The sequence below is a fragment of the Pholis gunnellus genome, assembly GCF_910591455.1.
Source record: "Pholis gunnellus genome assembly, chromosome: 2".
Lineage (NCBI taxonomy): Eukaryota > Metazoa > Chordata > Actinopteri > Perciformes > Pholidae > Pholis > Pholis gunnellus.
In genome coordinates this window covers 11132483-11148694 of record NC_136536.1, presented here as the reverse complement: position 1 = coordinate 11148694, position 16212 = coordinate 11132483, and the positions used below count along the sequence as shown (strand labels likewise).

At 40.8% G+C, this 16212-nt stretch overlaps 1 protein-coding gene across 1 annotated transcript in view; it reads right to left on the bottom strand.

Annotated features, from left to right (window-relative positions):
• Positions 1-15568, bottom strand: part of lama5 (laminin, alpha 5) — a gene marked incomplete at both ends in the record, with an annotated part of 88490 nt that extends 72922 nt beyond the window's left edge. The window contains 2 exons of the mRNA XM_079169842.1: positions 10000-10152; positions 15257-15568. Coding sequence (XP_079025968.1) covers positions 10000-10152; positions 15257-15568 — 465 coding nt within the window. The remainder of the gene's footprint in view (positions 1-9999; positions 10153-15256) is intronic.
• Between the last annotated feature and the right edge of the window lie 644 nt (positions 15569-16212).

Here is a 16212-nt window from a genome sequence, read left to right as displayed (position 1 = left end):
GAATGTTTAAAACATATCCATGGTGGAACTTACTTAAAAATTCAAAAAAGGGTTTTATGCTTCTATAATAGGGACTACTGTATTGTGTTTTAAAACTAAGTTTTTAGGCTGATGCACTGGGGTTTTAAAACACATTAATATGCGATTGTTATATCTGCATATCAGGACACATTGAACTTTAAGGCTGGGGCCACACAGAGTAACCTTTTTCCTATAAATGATGGAATCCTCTGGGAAACTAATTGCCAGCAGTTCAAACTTTATTATTATTGGTTACCTGAATTGGTGACCAATAAATAAAATGCATTTCTGGGCAACTATTCAGAGGTTTTGGGCTATAATACTCAAATTGTGCGTGCAACCTTCTCTTGCATTGAGTAGAAAAATAGAGCTGCAGAAGATTGACCATAACAATCTAGTGTGATCACACAATCATTCAGTGTCAAAGTCAAAGTTTTTAAGTAAAGCAGAAGTGAAAATAGCGAATTGTAAAAATGAATGGCTGAAACAGAAAATGTATATTCTTAAGCTTAAATAAAACTTACAACAGAATAATAAACTCTCAAACAAGGCCTAAACTAAAATAGTGCTTGAATATAGTTGTTTCAATAAATTGAATTAGACTTGTGTAGTGGGTATACTGTACAGTCTGATGCATCATGTGTTGTGTCACATATCGAAAAAGGATATTCATCTAGCTTGGACGTGTCTCAGCCAAAAGAATGAGAAAACCTTTAAGAAACTATGATGCTGCATTTATCAAAATTTGTAAAAAAATACCAAACTGAAGCTAAAACTGAGCGTGTGTTAACCTTCCAACATCAACCCACCCTGATATCAGCTACAACAACATACAGAAACAGAACTACAGAAACTAAACATGAACTATGAAAAATCAGCTATTTCTGACTACTGCCCCTCCCCCTGCCTCCATCCAGCCGTCATCCTTTATCCTGGTTCAAATGTGGAATCAACTTTATCGCTTTTGCCTCGATCTCTCTCTCCACTCAAAGCTGAATCACTCCTATTAAGGTCAGATTTGTGTCTCTCTCTCTCTCTCTCTCTCTCTCTACCTCTCTCTCTCTTTGCTCATTTTCCTGGCCAGTACACATAATGAATGACTGAAAAATGTGCACTGTGTGGGTCAGCTCTTGTCTGTGTGAGAGGACAGTTTCAGGGGCAACGTTTAACCCTGAACGAGAGGGACAGACGGGAAAACAGGAAGATGAAGGCCGTTGATTAGATGGTGACAGAAATAAGAGTCACTGACGAAGACGGAGGAGGGTCATGAATGAATCCAACTGTTGATCCTCAAAATCACAGCCAAGGAGTTGAAGAGGGCAAAAGGATTTATATCAAGAAACAAAAAGAGGGTGACTATTAAATGATGTGGCTAAAAGGTGTGGTTGACTGAGTCATTTTGGACAGTACAGTAAGAAAAAAAGAAAATTGCACACAGAAACACATTTTTGAAGATGTAATGATGATAACATATAAACCCTCTTTGAGGCTCAAAACGTAGTACATTCATGCTCTAAAAACGAGAGACGGACCAACTCATAGATATAAAAATTGAAAAGGGTCTGCAATGGTTCTGACGAGGGGACAGAAAACACAATGAAGTTACATGAAGTAAAATATTATTTTATTATCAATGAATCTAAGAAAGTGCAAATACTGCCAATCCCACTGTGAAGCAACACATGTGGTTCTTTGCAGATTTCAGCTTTCCGTTTTAGTTTGCTTGACTGACAAAACCAACACAGCTGCTGCTTCATATAAAAACATGGGCACATGAGATTACACAAGCAAACCTTAATATGCTACATGTACAGTGGCAAATTGCAAAAAGCCAAAATACACGAGTGACAAGTGAAGAAATTCCCTAAAATATTTTTAAATCAATCCTCAGAAAACAAGACCGAAAAAGACAAGCAAACATTGACAAAAAAACAACTTCACGTTGCTCTGCTTCTGTCGGATATGTAAGCAGATAACAGTTTGCTAAGACATTATCTATAATAACTTGATGAACATAATACTTATTGCTGTTTTAGACCTATTACATTAGCAACCAAGAGTGGAATTTATCTGTGTCGACTCTAAACAAGAAGAGACTGAAAGGGTGACACAGAGGAATAGGACAAGGATGTTTGATGTCCATCATATCTATCTCTGTCCCCTCTTTTTCTTTATTTCCATCATTACAGTGTTAGTCATCCACTCAACAGAGGAGTCTTTGTGGCTGCACAGAGTCGGAGAAAAATGAATAGAGAGATTGCAACGCAAAGGGAAAATAATGGAAAGGGAGACATTACGGCGAATACGAGATGATATCTTGAAAAGTCTCACACGCACTTTTAAAGAGCGGTCTACTTGAGTGGATGCTGTACAGCCGACCACACACTCTCTCTCTCACACACACACACACACACAAAGTCACACCTGAAGAGTGCGTAAAAAACAAAAACAAAAACAATAGACAGAGTGTGGTTCCCACGCTCGTCACTCGTAATTAGCAGAATTGGCAGAGGACAAACCGATTGTAATCAGTACGCCCGCCACCCACCCACCCACACACCCACCCACACACACACACCACCGTTACAGCAGATGGAACCTTTACAAAAAGACTATATCCGTTTAAACAGACCAGTATTAAGCTCAGAATACAGTTTTCATGATCCGTCTATAAAGTTTTGCATTTGCTCAGAAGACAAATTGAGAGCATGTTTGATAAAAAAAGTTGCACCGGGCTGTTTAAAGTTGCTTTGCAATGGCATTACAATATCAGTAGCACATTGTCTTCTGGTTGAAGAAGAAAAACTAATTAGTTTTGTGTGTCACAGCCTTTAGAAACTCAGGCTGGATAAGGGAACTGTGCCTGTAATATTATGCTTCACTTGACATCAAACTAAAGACATTTTTGAAGTTAAACTGCTTTGAACATGTTTGGTGTGAACTCAGCTTTACCCCCATAAAGTATGTCATAACTGTCAGGATTTTCCAAATATAAACCTCCACCCTGCTGCAGCTCAGAGCTGGCTGGCACTTTAAAGTTAACTCTGACGTTCAAACCACATCAATAGCAGGAAGCATCCAATTGGGAGCAGTTGGCACGGCGCTCGCTTTTACGCACGGCAAACAATAGAGCTACCTCAACATTGCATGCAAGTGTGTGTATGTGTCTTTCTTTGTCCTGTAGGGAAACCTGCCAACATACCAGAGTTAACGGCATGGGACGGGGGGGGAGAAACACTTCAAGCTCTCAAGTAAGAGTAAGAGCCGTCAAGCTCCAGTAAAGTCCATCTTTAATATACTTAAAAAAGCATTTATGCTGCCATGTTTGATTCATTTCACATTTGTAGGGTTTGGTCCACTTTGAAGGCTGTTTAAAGAGTCAGTTCACCTCAAATTGAATACAAGGAAAACATGTTTTCTCTTTTACCTCTTGTGGTTTTCTTGCCCTGCAGATAGTTTTGGTTTCATTTCTTCCGGTTTTGAATCTCTAAGATTTTGACCAACAACCCAATATACGGAGGTGAAGAGAATCACATTGATAGTGCTCACAGGATTGAAACTGCAAAAAAAAGCTACTTGTCTCCCCAGAAACAATGTCCACATATTTTGGATAATTACAGTTTCCTTTGAGACTATTTCTTTAGAAAGTGGTTAAAATAAAGCTAATCAAAAAGAATTATTAATAACTTCAGTCATTTTTCAAGCAACGATGCCTAACACTCTCTAGATACAGCTTCTGAATGAGATGTGACATATATATCAATCAATTGAATATCTTCAGGTTCTAGACTGTTGGTGGAACAATGCAAGCAAATTAAAGGCATCTTTCTCTATGTTTTTAACATTTCATAGACTCAACTGTGAATCAACGAATCAAGAAAATAATCTGCAAATAATGAGTTGCTGCCTTAATGACAAAATGCTTCTGTATCCTTTATGCACCAAAATCGAAATTCCATTCATCTCCGCTGGATTGGCCAGGCGTCCATGCTTACCGAGGTACCTGATTTGTTCAGGACCTATGCCCTGCCCAATGGGCAATCCTGACCCCCAACTACTCAAGTGCAATGCCGAACCTTAACCAATCGTCTCTGCCTCAACCAGCTACGCAGGGAAGGTATGGTGTTGAAGTCACTTACTGATCCTTAACCGTTTTATTTCAAACTACAGCAATAAAGTTCCGCTGCGCTTGAGCTTCAGAATGCTTCAAAACCTTTAGCTTGTGTGGACGCTACCTCACTGCTTGATCAATACAAGAGCTCAGCTACTGACAAGCTACTTGATTCAGAAAAGAGCAACAATACCACCACACTACTGAGAAATGTAGTAACGCCGCTACTTGAGGCGCCGGTACTGCTCGACACGGCCTTACAGTATCTTCTGCAATGAACTAAAAACACTCCAAATCACTGGAACTGCAGGAAGCTTAAAATGCAAAACGAAAGACTTTGACAAGTGTGATGACAGGAAACCTTTTTTTTTTTACTCAAGGTGGGAGGATTATGGAATAGAGAAGACCTCACCTGAAGAAAATGAACACGCACACACACACCAAGACACATTCCCAACTGAAGCCTATATTGTGCTCTAATAATAGGCTGCTGAAACAGACAAACATCCCCTGTTCTGTCATCTCCTCCTCCTCCTCGTCTTCTTCTTTCCATGCCCTCACCGTCTTTCTTCTTCTTCACCTCAGTTTTCTTCTCCACTTAAAACCTCCTTCCTGTCTTCCTCTTTTCCATGTTCTAGCCCTCCTTCCTTTCCTCCCCTCCCCTCTTGCTGGGAGTTTTGTTTCACCGTGCCTTCAAAATGGATTTGGTCACCTTGTTTTTTTTTCCATCTCCAATCTCCTCCTCCTCCTTCACCTGTTATTACAGAATCTTTCCAGTGTTACATACCTGAGGAATTAAACTGTACACAAACATACATCTGTGCATGGAGTGAAAGCACACACCAAGGTTACATTGTGCTTTGAAGACAATGGTGAATTGTGTTGAACTGGGTATGACCTCATCGGATGGTTCATATTCTTCCTACAATTCATCAGGTAGCTGTCATTCCACTTCTTTCCCTCCTTCTTCCCTAGCAGCCTTCCCCAGTATACAGAGATATGGATTTATAGACTACAGATATGGAAAATAATGGAGTGAAGTGAAGCTCCAATTAAACCTGAAGTCATTGGATCATTCAGCGTACTAACAGATACAGTAAAATGATGTTGCTGGGCTTTCAAATTTAATTTTGAATGCTCAAAAACGCCTTCATTCACCTCTATTGTTTTGCAGCTGTAATATCTGCTTGAGGTGACGTAAACAAGAAAACTGACGCACTGGGATATTGCCAAATATAGAAAGATGTCAAAATATAAGACAAAAAAAGAAAGGCGATCAAAGTGACTGAGGGAGAGTAGAAAGAGGAATGAAACTGCAGAAGAGAAAATAGAAAAGTGTGTTCTAACTTGTGAAGAAAAGGACGAGGAGGATAATAAGGAGAAGAGGTAATAAAAAAAGGCTAACAAGAGAGGAGTGAGAGAAGGACACAGCAGAAGAAAGAAGACAAGAAGGTAGAGGAGATAGAAATGGTCTATAATGGGCTTTGTGTTATCTGTTAAAGATAAGCAGAACGGGTGGTATAGATATAGAAAGACAAGAAGAGATGTGTGAGAACTTCTTATCATAGACAAGAATTTGGGGAACTATTGTTGACTCATCAAAGAACCCAAATCATCAGCAAACAGACTTTAACTTCATTCATAGAAGGCAAATAGTTATTTGCATTATAAGCAGACCATAGAATGTATGAAGAAGTAAAATAAATTAAAACTGAATATAGAATGGAATCACAATGTCACTCTTTGACAGGAACTGCTGGAGTATTAATTATTAGTAAAATAAATGTATTAATAAATGTAAAAGTCTGACACACATTAGATCCAAACAGATGAGGAGAATTAAATATTAGAGAGCAGGAAAAACACGACGAGATTCCAGTGAAATATGTTTGATAAACATTTGGGTGGATGCAGTCTGTGCTTGGTACACACCTGCTGCAGTAATGCTCTGATGAACTGATACTGTTGGTGCGGTGTGTTTACTGCCAACTGAATTCCACACCATAAGAACTTAATCTGTTCTTTAAAAAAATAAAATGGTTGAGCTGCATAGCCTTCTGAAATCCCATTCACCTGACAACACCTAAGAGTAATGGACAAACTGGTGTGCTTCAAGTGCCTTGCTCAAGGGTATCTTAACAGTCTTAAAATCAAAATACTGCTGTGTATTAGGCTGGGATTTAGTACTTCTATTAACAAGATAGATTTTAAGCATTAGGCTGGTAATCTTGAGAAATCAACAAGAGTACGCTAAATTTAGAGAAATTATCCAACCAAAAAACCCAGCCCAGTGCTGCCAACTCCAACGAAAGTAGCTAGCAGTGTTCAAAAGTCCCAAAGGTCCCTAAATCTATCAAGAAAGTCGCCAAGTCTTCAACACAGGCGATGTGGTCTCTTCAGGCCTCTCTCGAAAGCCACTCCCACAAAAGTATCATAATGAACGTAAACAAAAGAACATGGCTGTTGTTAGCACTCACGGCTGTCGAGCTAGCAGCCTTTTTGTCAGAGCATTTGATTTACTGGTTGCTTACGGGATGTAAAGAGAATTTTAACAAATATGACAAAGAATGATCTTGAATAAGATTACCAACTCTAGGTTTATGTACAGATAAATGAAGAAGCTCATGATACGCTACATGACCAAAAGTATGTGGACACCTTTGATTGCCCAACATCTTATTCTGGATCCATATGGCCATTAACATGCTGCTATAACAGCCTCCACTCTTTTGGTTTCAGGATTTCCACCAGATTTTGAACCTGACTGCAGGGATTCAGCCAAAAGAGAATTAGTGAAGTCCAAGACTGATGTTGGTTGATCAGGTTTCTCAGTGCTCAGGACTCAGGACTCAGTGCAGCCCAGTCAGGGTCCTCTACACCAGGGGTTACCAGGTACCGGTTACCTTTTGGGTCCACATTTGATTGTTAAAGAAATCTAGAGGACAACGTTCCCAAATAAGTGTTAAGTTGTATTAAAAATCGAAAGTTGTTGTTTTCGGGGTCATATTTTCTCACCCCACTCTTCGGAGCTTTTTCTGTCACTTTTTCGTTGCAAAAACTGATCCAAGCGTAGCTGGCTAATCCGAGCGAAGGTTAGCAAGCTAATAGTGGCAAAACACGTTTGACTCTTCCTGAAGATGTGTCGTGATTGATGTGGTGATATTCAAGCACCAGTCACTTTAATTTAGTTTCTTTTATTAGTGAATTTGAATTCTTGAGCACATTTATATATACAATTAACTAGCTTTGTATATTACACTTATTTTTAACCATTTGGCAGTATCTCCACTGCCCACTATAAGATGCTCTGCACAAAACTGGAAAAACGATATTATATAAGCATATACTAATAAAATATCGGCCCAAAACAAAACTTAATAATAGGCAAAACTTGTATCGGCCATGACGAGACCGATCCACATTAAAGAGAGAGGTAATTTAACAAGCCTTCCCCTCTGCATGTTGAGGCAGGTTAACTGACATTCCAATCTCTCCCTCCTCTCCTTCTCTTTCATTCAGCCAGAGGTAGGGTGGGGGGGTGGTCGGGGTGGGTCTTCAATACACTCTCTGAGCCCTGTCACTGTGTCTCTCTCACACACACACACACACACACACGCCTTGGCCTACCTACATTCTTTCAAGACAAAACGGCTACCTGGTAACCAGAGACCCTCTCTCCCTCTCTCTCCCTCTCTCTGTCTCCGTAGCGTCGATGCCACCCAGAAAACATTTTGTTGCAATGTAGGTTGTAAACATTTTGAACAGATGTAATCAAGATGTAATCAAAATCAAAGTTAAAGTCCATGGTTATCTGTAGCTGCTACCAGAAGGTTTTATACTAAAAGGACCAACATATCTTTTTGAATCTGTTCTGTGCCACAATGATTTTCTCAATTTCTTTCTCCAGTGCACTCATGCTGGCACTGAACGTGCAGGGCAAGTGTACCAAAACCATCCTCACAATGCTGTTGACAAGAAAACTAATAAAAGAAGACTAATTGACTAATACACATCTACGGCTGCAGCTAACGAGAATTTTCATTATAAATAACTTGTTTAGTCTATAAAATGTCAAAAAAACAATGTGAAAAGGGGAGGTTTTTTGGTACGGTCACCCCAGCTTGCTCAGGAGGGAAAGGGTCTAGACCTGCTCCTAATGGAAAGCGCCTCAAGCTAACTTCTGTTATGATTTGAACCGATATACATTTTATTTAATTGAGTTTTCTGGATTCAAAAGACGTCAGATGTCCCGTTTTGGTCTAAAACCCCTAAAAAACAGATATAACAAGAAATAACACAAAGAAAATGGATCGGAGGCCCTGCTTTAGTCTGAGCTGAAGGACTTTCTGGTGAACCAACATGATTTCAACCGATTTCGCATGGAATCCGACCCAGTGGAACAACTGTATAGAAATAGATATTCTTCTCACTGATGGTCTTGTGTTTCTTTTGTAGGTAAAAATAGAGACATCAGTATTAAAGGGTATTAAAGTATTGAGACTGTTTAATAACCAGTTAAAAGTTCCTCACAGTAACAAAGTTGATATCCCCCAAAAAAACTCCAGGTAGCCTGCATCGTTGTCATCCAGCCAATGCCAACATGATTTTTTTTGAATATTTTTTACTATCTATTCATTCTTTTACTACTTTCACAAGGTAAACAGGCTTATCAAAGCTTAAACACTCAGTGACAGCTCCCTGCTTCTCTATTGAGACCTTCGACCCTGAGCGAGAGAAGCCGACGAGAGAGGAGACGATAGACGGAAGAGGGATGGGAAACTGAATGCCATGACAGAAAACACTCTTGTCAAGGACACAAGTGCACAGACACACTGGGCACACATAGCGCTGCTGAATGAGGGCACTCGAGCAGGAGAGCCTGGCACAAAAGAGTCGCATTCAGAAACATAAAAGGTTGTTCAAGAGCGACGTTCAAGAACACAAAAAGGTTAACTTGGAGCACAGGAAGACAGAGTGAAGCCTTTCTGTGTGTGTGCTATGCATCTATACATGAGTGTGTGTCATTCTGAGAGAGTCACTGCAACACCAGCTGGAACAAACAGAAGCTCCTGCCAAAAAAAACATCTCTACAATCAACTGAAGAGTTAACCGTTTGATTTTGATTTTCTTTTGGGTCACTGAGCTTCAAGAGGCTGATTTATCACTGAGCTGCTAAACCAGTTAATGGGCTCAGATGATGGTTGGCACAAAAACATTTTCACATTTCCAGCACAAGTGGCAAGTCAATAAGAACCGAACAGAGAATAAGAACAGAATTTCAGGTGAATAAATGAACTTCACAATTCTAATAAACACGCTGATATTTACAATTCTGAATCATTCCGTCAAGCTGGAATACTAGAAAAACACGCAGAGAAGCATGCATTAACACCTTTCCACAGTCCTCAAAGACTATTGTCCCATCAAAAATCATGACATGGCCTCATGGGGCAAAACATCTGGGAAGCACAAACCGCAGCAGTTCAAATCTCAATTGGGTACATCTACCCTTTGCTGCTTATGTTTTAGGGCTGGGCAATATGGAGAAAACCAAATATGATGATATTTTTCACCAAATACCTCAATATCGATATTAAGGCGATATTGTAGGGTTGACTATTGGTGCGTTCACAAATATTTACAAAATTAGGTTTGAGAGGGGCGAGATGGGGGTGGCGGCAGCGAACACGCCACACCCAATTTGGAGACAGAAAGTGTATACCATTTGAAAACACTGGCAGAGCTTGTGATGCATCATCTTTGGTATAGAGAATCTTTAATGGAACCACAGATTAACCAACAAAAAAAAAAAGGAAATAGACAACATGCGTAGGTGTGCTTCAGTATGTAGATGTAATGAGTCCTACCTGTCCGAGGTCCAGGGTGACGTTCACCTCGTTGTACTCCGTGCTGCGGGACAGAGGCGGACTCTGCCACCATCGTTCCGTTCCGTCGATGGCGTTGGTGATGGGGTGAGCGCGATCGCTCTCGCCCTGGCTGCAGATGTCACAGTATTGTCCCTGAGAAGACAGAGATAGACATGTATAAAGTTTTAATCATCCGTTGAGCATATGAGGTTACTGTTACAAAGCTCTTAACTGAAACTACAACCACATTTCCCCCACAGACTCTGCCGCTGTGTGATGCACCGTGAATAATTGTACCTGCATCCTAGCATTTTGTGGTCTTTGAGTTATGCTTTGATCATTAGATATTTCATCAAATGCCACAGAGGAAACACAAGAGCTTCCATGTACCAAATGAGAGTCTGCAGGGTTCAAATCCAATCAGTTGATACACCAGATGTGTTCAACAGGAGAGGAGGAACTAATTAGTGAGACACCTGCAGTAGTCTTCGGTTGGATTATCTCAATACATCTCACTGAAAAACTTTTATTTACAGATCCGCTGTGGAGACTGAACTTCTTGCTCAGAAACACCATAACAGGATGTAAGTGGTTAATAACACACACTGGTTATTGTGGGATTTTACCCCTTAGTCTTTAAGATACAGCCCTATCTAACCACCCAAACCAGTGTTTCAGAGTGACAGTAAACACTATGAAAAAGAACTGTTTGTCCCCAAAGCTACCCGGGTCAAGTTACTTATATTCCAGCGGCGAGGCGACTCCACTCAGGTTACTGTAACAGTGAGGCCATATCTATTGTATTTCTGCTAGTAGGTTCAAATGTATCATAAATGTAGTTTCTGTGCCTCAGTGTGACTGTTCTGTGCTAAATTTATACACACTTGCAGTCTGATTTTAAATCATAGTGTACTATATGAGAAAGGGAAAAGTCATTCATATCAATAATGTCATAGCCTCGGTGGAAAAATAATACACACTTGCTACTATAAGGTACTTTATCTATCAAATAGTGTATGGTACACTCGTATCTCGCTCAAAGATAAATCCAGAAAGTCAAAATTACATTAATTAGTCACTTCTTCATGGCTGGTATAACCTCAAAAAATAACAAAGTTAAGCAATAACCTCAAAAGTGGCCAATCGCAGCACAAATCAGGCCTCATCGTCTGGTATTTGTTTTTGGAAATTAAATCAAATTCAGGCATGCAGTCCAGCTGTCTAAATGTCCAAAAGGAACTTTTCAGCAATTCCACATAAATCTTAGGTACTTCTCTACACGTACATGAAAACTGTCTTTTTCCTACTTCATATTAATGTAGTGTACTGTACTTGTCTTAGAGTCCTAATGTTTGTATGTCTTGACACCATCCAATTGGCCTGTCTTTTTGTAATGTTGTATTGCACCAATAAAAAAATAAAAAAGTCCCGTTAGCCACAAGCGCTGTTGCACGATATGCAACTTTCTTATTGACACCTCGAAAAGGAGAAAACTGAACACACTCTGGCGTTACAAGCCAATAACTCTGTCTTCACCAAGACCAAAGGAAGAGCGATTTGAAGCAAATTTGACATTGTGGCCAAACCATGGCATTACAACTTCCGGGTCAGCCACGTGATGCCATCGGGCTGAAGTCCACTTGAAGTGTCCTCTCCACCTCTTTGGCTTCTAAAGCCTCTCTTCAGTCTTAGCTAATCCAGTTTGGTTGTCAGAGCGTTTAACCCGACCACTGCTGGCTATGTAAGCGTTAGCATAAACTAAACAAGTGTGGACCTGAACAAAAGCCAGAGTTAGGAGATGTTATCACTGCAGGTCACTGAGGTCAGAGGTTGATGCTTCCTATCTGAATCCACCCCACCCCCGAACCCTCTCTCCCGTCCCCCGACTTCCTTCTTTTCACATTTGTGTGAATCTTGTACAGACTAAAATTAGTCTGTGTACTTAAAATTACAAAGCATTCTCTTCAATTTAGGTCCACGTTACTATTACCTTCGTCACTGACCACTTGGATTGAATTCACTTTTATTTTCATCCCTAACCAAGATTAGTGCCTCTACTACAAAGCATGGCTGTTAAAGAAACACTGCTGCCCTGAGATTAGTGAGGAGAAAATTAAGCTCTTTAGAGCGCAAGATGAAGTAAATTGAGGGCACATTGTTCATTGAGTGAATGGATAAGTATGAATAACTAATTTGAGTTTCTTACTTTGTCATTGTTTTTTAAAAATGTATTTCCCACTTATATTGACCCCATTGCATACCCTTGTGCTTACTCAATTGTAATTATCTAAATATCTCCTTTAATACTTATTGCTGTCATGTCTGTAAAGTGAGACCACAAAGCAGTTCAGAACGACTTGAAGACACTAAAGAAGGCAGGAAATCACCTACAGTTAGCAGCTAAACAGGCAAATGAAGGTGCTTCTCAGGGTGTGAGCTTTGAAACGACTAACAATGGCACAGCTGATTTCCTACCCAAGTTTGTGACACCTTAAAAGAACACAACAGGTTGTTTAGTACAGTGAGATGTCAGGGAGTCTGCTTTTTTCCCCTGCCTTGCTGTCAAACGCTTTTTCACGCTATTTCGTTCTCTTTTTCTCCGTTTTCTTTCACAGCACACGCTCAATCTTCTCTTGTCAACAAAAAGACCACCTGGAAATGAACATTTAGAGTTCCTTCTCTCTCTCTCTCTGTGCATTACACACTATTTCATTCAGCTGCTTTTCATCTCTATTCCCATTTCTTTCCTTCCCTCCATCGTTAGGTGAATGAGCAAAACTCTCCAGCAGTATTGCCCTGAGGACCTGGATTCCTCACTCAGAGGGAAACAACGTGTTGCTCAATCAACACCTGCCACGTTATGTAATCAATCTTTCATTGTATATGGCATCAGTATTTCATGACACTTCACCAAAATTAAAAAGGTACATACACTGGGTCAGCTTCTGAGGTGAAATCACATTTGTTTTTACAGCCTAAATTCCCATTGACACCTATCATGAGTAACTGGTACAATTCCTGGTGCAACGTATCCTCATACCATACTTTTGCTATTTTTTGTGTGTTTTCCTACAGATGTCGAGCAACATGAGAGCGATCGCTTGTGTATCTCCTGCGGTGTTCAGGCAACAAAACTACTTGGTTATGCTGAGAAAAAGATGTGGTTTGGGTTCAAATTACTACAGAAGTGGTGTTACCAAAGTACAAGTCATGTGACTAATAAGTCAATGTTGACTTCTGGTTTCACACGAGACACGGGCAACGGTCTCCTGGGTAAAAGTCCTGAGCTTTTTCTGCCACACCACACAAACTACAGTCCTCCTCCTGCTGTTTTTAATTAATAAAAACACTCTCACGGCTTGCTGTCAAATCAAAACAGGATTAACCTCAACACAGAAAAGTGAGTGTGTTTTCTGGTAATGCGTGTGTGTGTGTGTGTGTGTGTGTGTGTGTGTGTGTGTGTGTGTGTGTATGTGTGTTGTTCAGGGGGTCCAGGAACCCAACAAGTGGGCCGAGTCACAATAGCCCGGCAAAGTGGGCTGAACCTCTTAGCCCAAACACATAATGCGCCATTCCTCGAGCTAATGACCAGATTTCTTGGGTTCATTTTGAGATTTCCTGAGCTAATTATGCACCAACGTCACCACTTCAACCAAACCGCCCTGAGCAGGCAGATCAGAGAAAGACTGAAAGAAAACTCTGATGCGAGAACATTTGGATATAATCCTCGGTGTGGAGACGCTGAAGTGGGTCAAATTTGGTCGGGATCAAGTACTGCAGAGAATTTTACACCACAGGGCCAAATTACCAGCCAAATTAAAGAGAATTACTCAGTAAAATATATAATTATTTATTTCATTCTCCCATCTAAGGTGGAATTTATTTTGTTTCTGTGTAGTTCTTAAGTTAAAGTTTATTAAACAACTTGAAAGAATCTTGAAAGCCCTCACCCACACCCCTCAGGGCACATGCTTTTTTGGTTGGCTTCAGTCACAGTCTTTACATTCAAACAACACTTCAGACTCCCTGCTGTTCATTCTCTCCAATCTTCCATTTATCTCACCAACACATCTTTATCTTCATGTCTGATCTCTTTTAATTTCAGTTCACAAGGTACTTATTAGCATGCAGGTCACTTGTTTTGCAAACACCAAACATCAGCTAAGGATTTAGAAGTGACAGAATCCCTCTGCTCCTTATTCCTGACTTATGAATCACCACCAGAGTAAGCAGCGTTCGCTCTGGGCGCGATAATCTTGCAGATAAACTTGGTTGGATTTCAAAGACATACATCAGTCACCGTGAGGAAAGGCAACAACAGGTGGGAGAGAGAGGGAGAAGGCAATAAGCCTGCATGTTATCACCCAGAGGGTTGCTTTTAATGGTTAACCTATGAAACTGCAATAAGCCTTTGGGTTAACGGGTGATACCTGGAGGCTCAGACATCAAACACACATTGCTTTTTACAAGCTCGTCGTCACATTCAAAACTCATCTATAAACACGTAAATTATGTGGTAGCTGAATTTCTGTAGAGTTGCCTCCAAGTGAAATGCTGCCTGTCCTTATATAAGTGGCCTGTGTTCAGTGTTGCCAAGACCTACAAAGGAAGCAGTGCATGAAATAATGACTTGGCAGAGCAGTTGGGAGATCCATGCACACTGCTGACCCCCTCTGTTCAACTCTCTACTCTGAACGCAGTGAAGTGTGCTGGTTGGCATTCCCATAAAAATCTAGCGTAGAAAAACTGGATCAAAACATGCAGTTTGAGGACAGAAAACTGGTGCAAATACGTGGTGCAGTAATACGTTTCAAAAGCATACTATTAAAAGTGAAGATCATATCATCACATAATCCTAAATCTGATTCCATTAAGTCCTAAAAGTAGACTGATGAAGCAAGAGTATGATGCAAATGCAACAAAAAAGGATAAGGATAAAGATACTACTGAGCACCACAGACACACTCGGGGCCTGTATAGGAATATGATAGGAATAATATGATAATAATATGATAATAATATGATAATAATATGATAGGAATAATTTAAGAGTGCAAAACAAATTGCAATAAACACGCTGAAATCACTGTTAAACTCACAATTGAGCAAACAACACCCTACGAAGGACACCTGCAATTAATATTGACTATAAGGAACATTATGAAAACAAAAATCCATTGGATCCAATAAAGTTTCCGACTCACTATTGAGCAGCATGAGTTGGAATTAGATGTGTATAAAGCTTTGTCCTGCTCACCCGGATGGTCTGGCTCGGGTCTCCGGACACCGGGCCTCCGACCAGCTTGCAGTACAGGTCCTGCACGCTTCTGCCGGTGTCTAACTCCCCGCAGGTCGCCGTGGCGGTGATTTTGGTGCCATCGGCCAGGTTGAAGTAGGGCGGGTGGAGGCTGTATCCGTTCACCCCGTTTTTTTCCGGCAGCTCCTGTGCCGACACAAAGTGACAGCAGGTCACTAACAGCGGCCACAGCAGCAGCGCGACCCGCTGCTGGGTGCGGAGAGCCTGGGGGAGCGAAGCGCCGAGCGGCGCCGCCGGTCCGCTCGCCATCATCTCCACCTGTTCGCTCGCTCCGGTCCGAGGGAAGAAAAAAAAAAAAAGTTTGAGGAATGAATCACTCAGAGTTTTAGGAGAAGTGAGCCGTTAACGCGTGTAAGAGAGAGGCATTTGGGGAGAAAAGTGAGGGAGATATGTTGGAAGAAAGAGAGGAATGGGAGTTAGTTTTTAGTCCTGGAGAGCGTTGTGTTGAGGTTTCTGTCCTCTTTCTCTCCGTGTCGCTCCACCAGGCACCTATTCCAACTCAATCTGCAGTCACCCTCCCTCCCCCGTTCTCTCGTTTGGCCCGTCCCCAGTGGTTGTTGGAGGAGGGCACAACTCCTACCGATGCTTAGCGTTGCAATCATCACGGTTCATTAATTGGTTCAAATAAAGCCCTCAATCGGTTCATCTGATCAATGCTTTGGGGGATTTATTACTCACTTCTTTCCTACCTGCTTCCTTTTAACTTATATTTCCTTGTGTATTTTCTTTCTCTTTTCTCTCCAGCTCAGTTAATTCTCTAGTCAGCTTTCTTTCTCACCTTCACTGCTATTCCTTTTCACCTTTTCCTCCCCATCAGTCCATCTTAGGAGTGTAAAATAAAGTATCTTTGTTTTCTTTACTGTCTCATTAATTTTGACATTTATGCATCATTACAC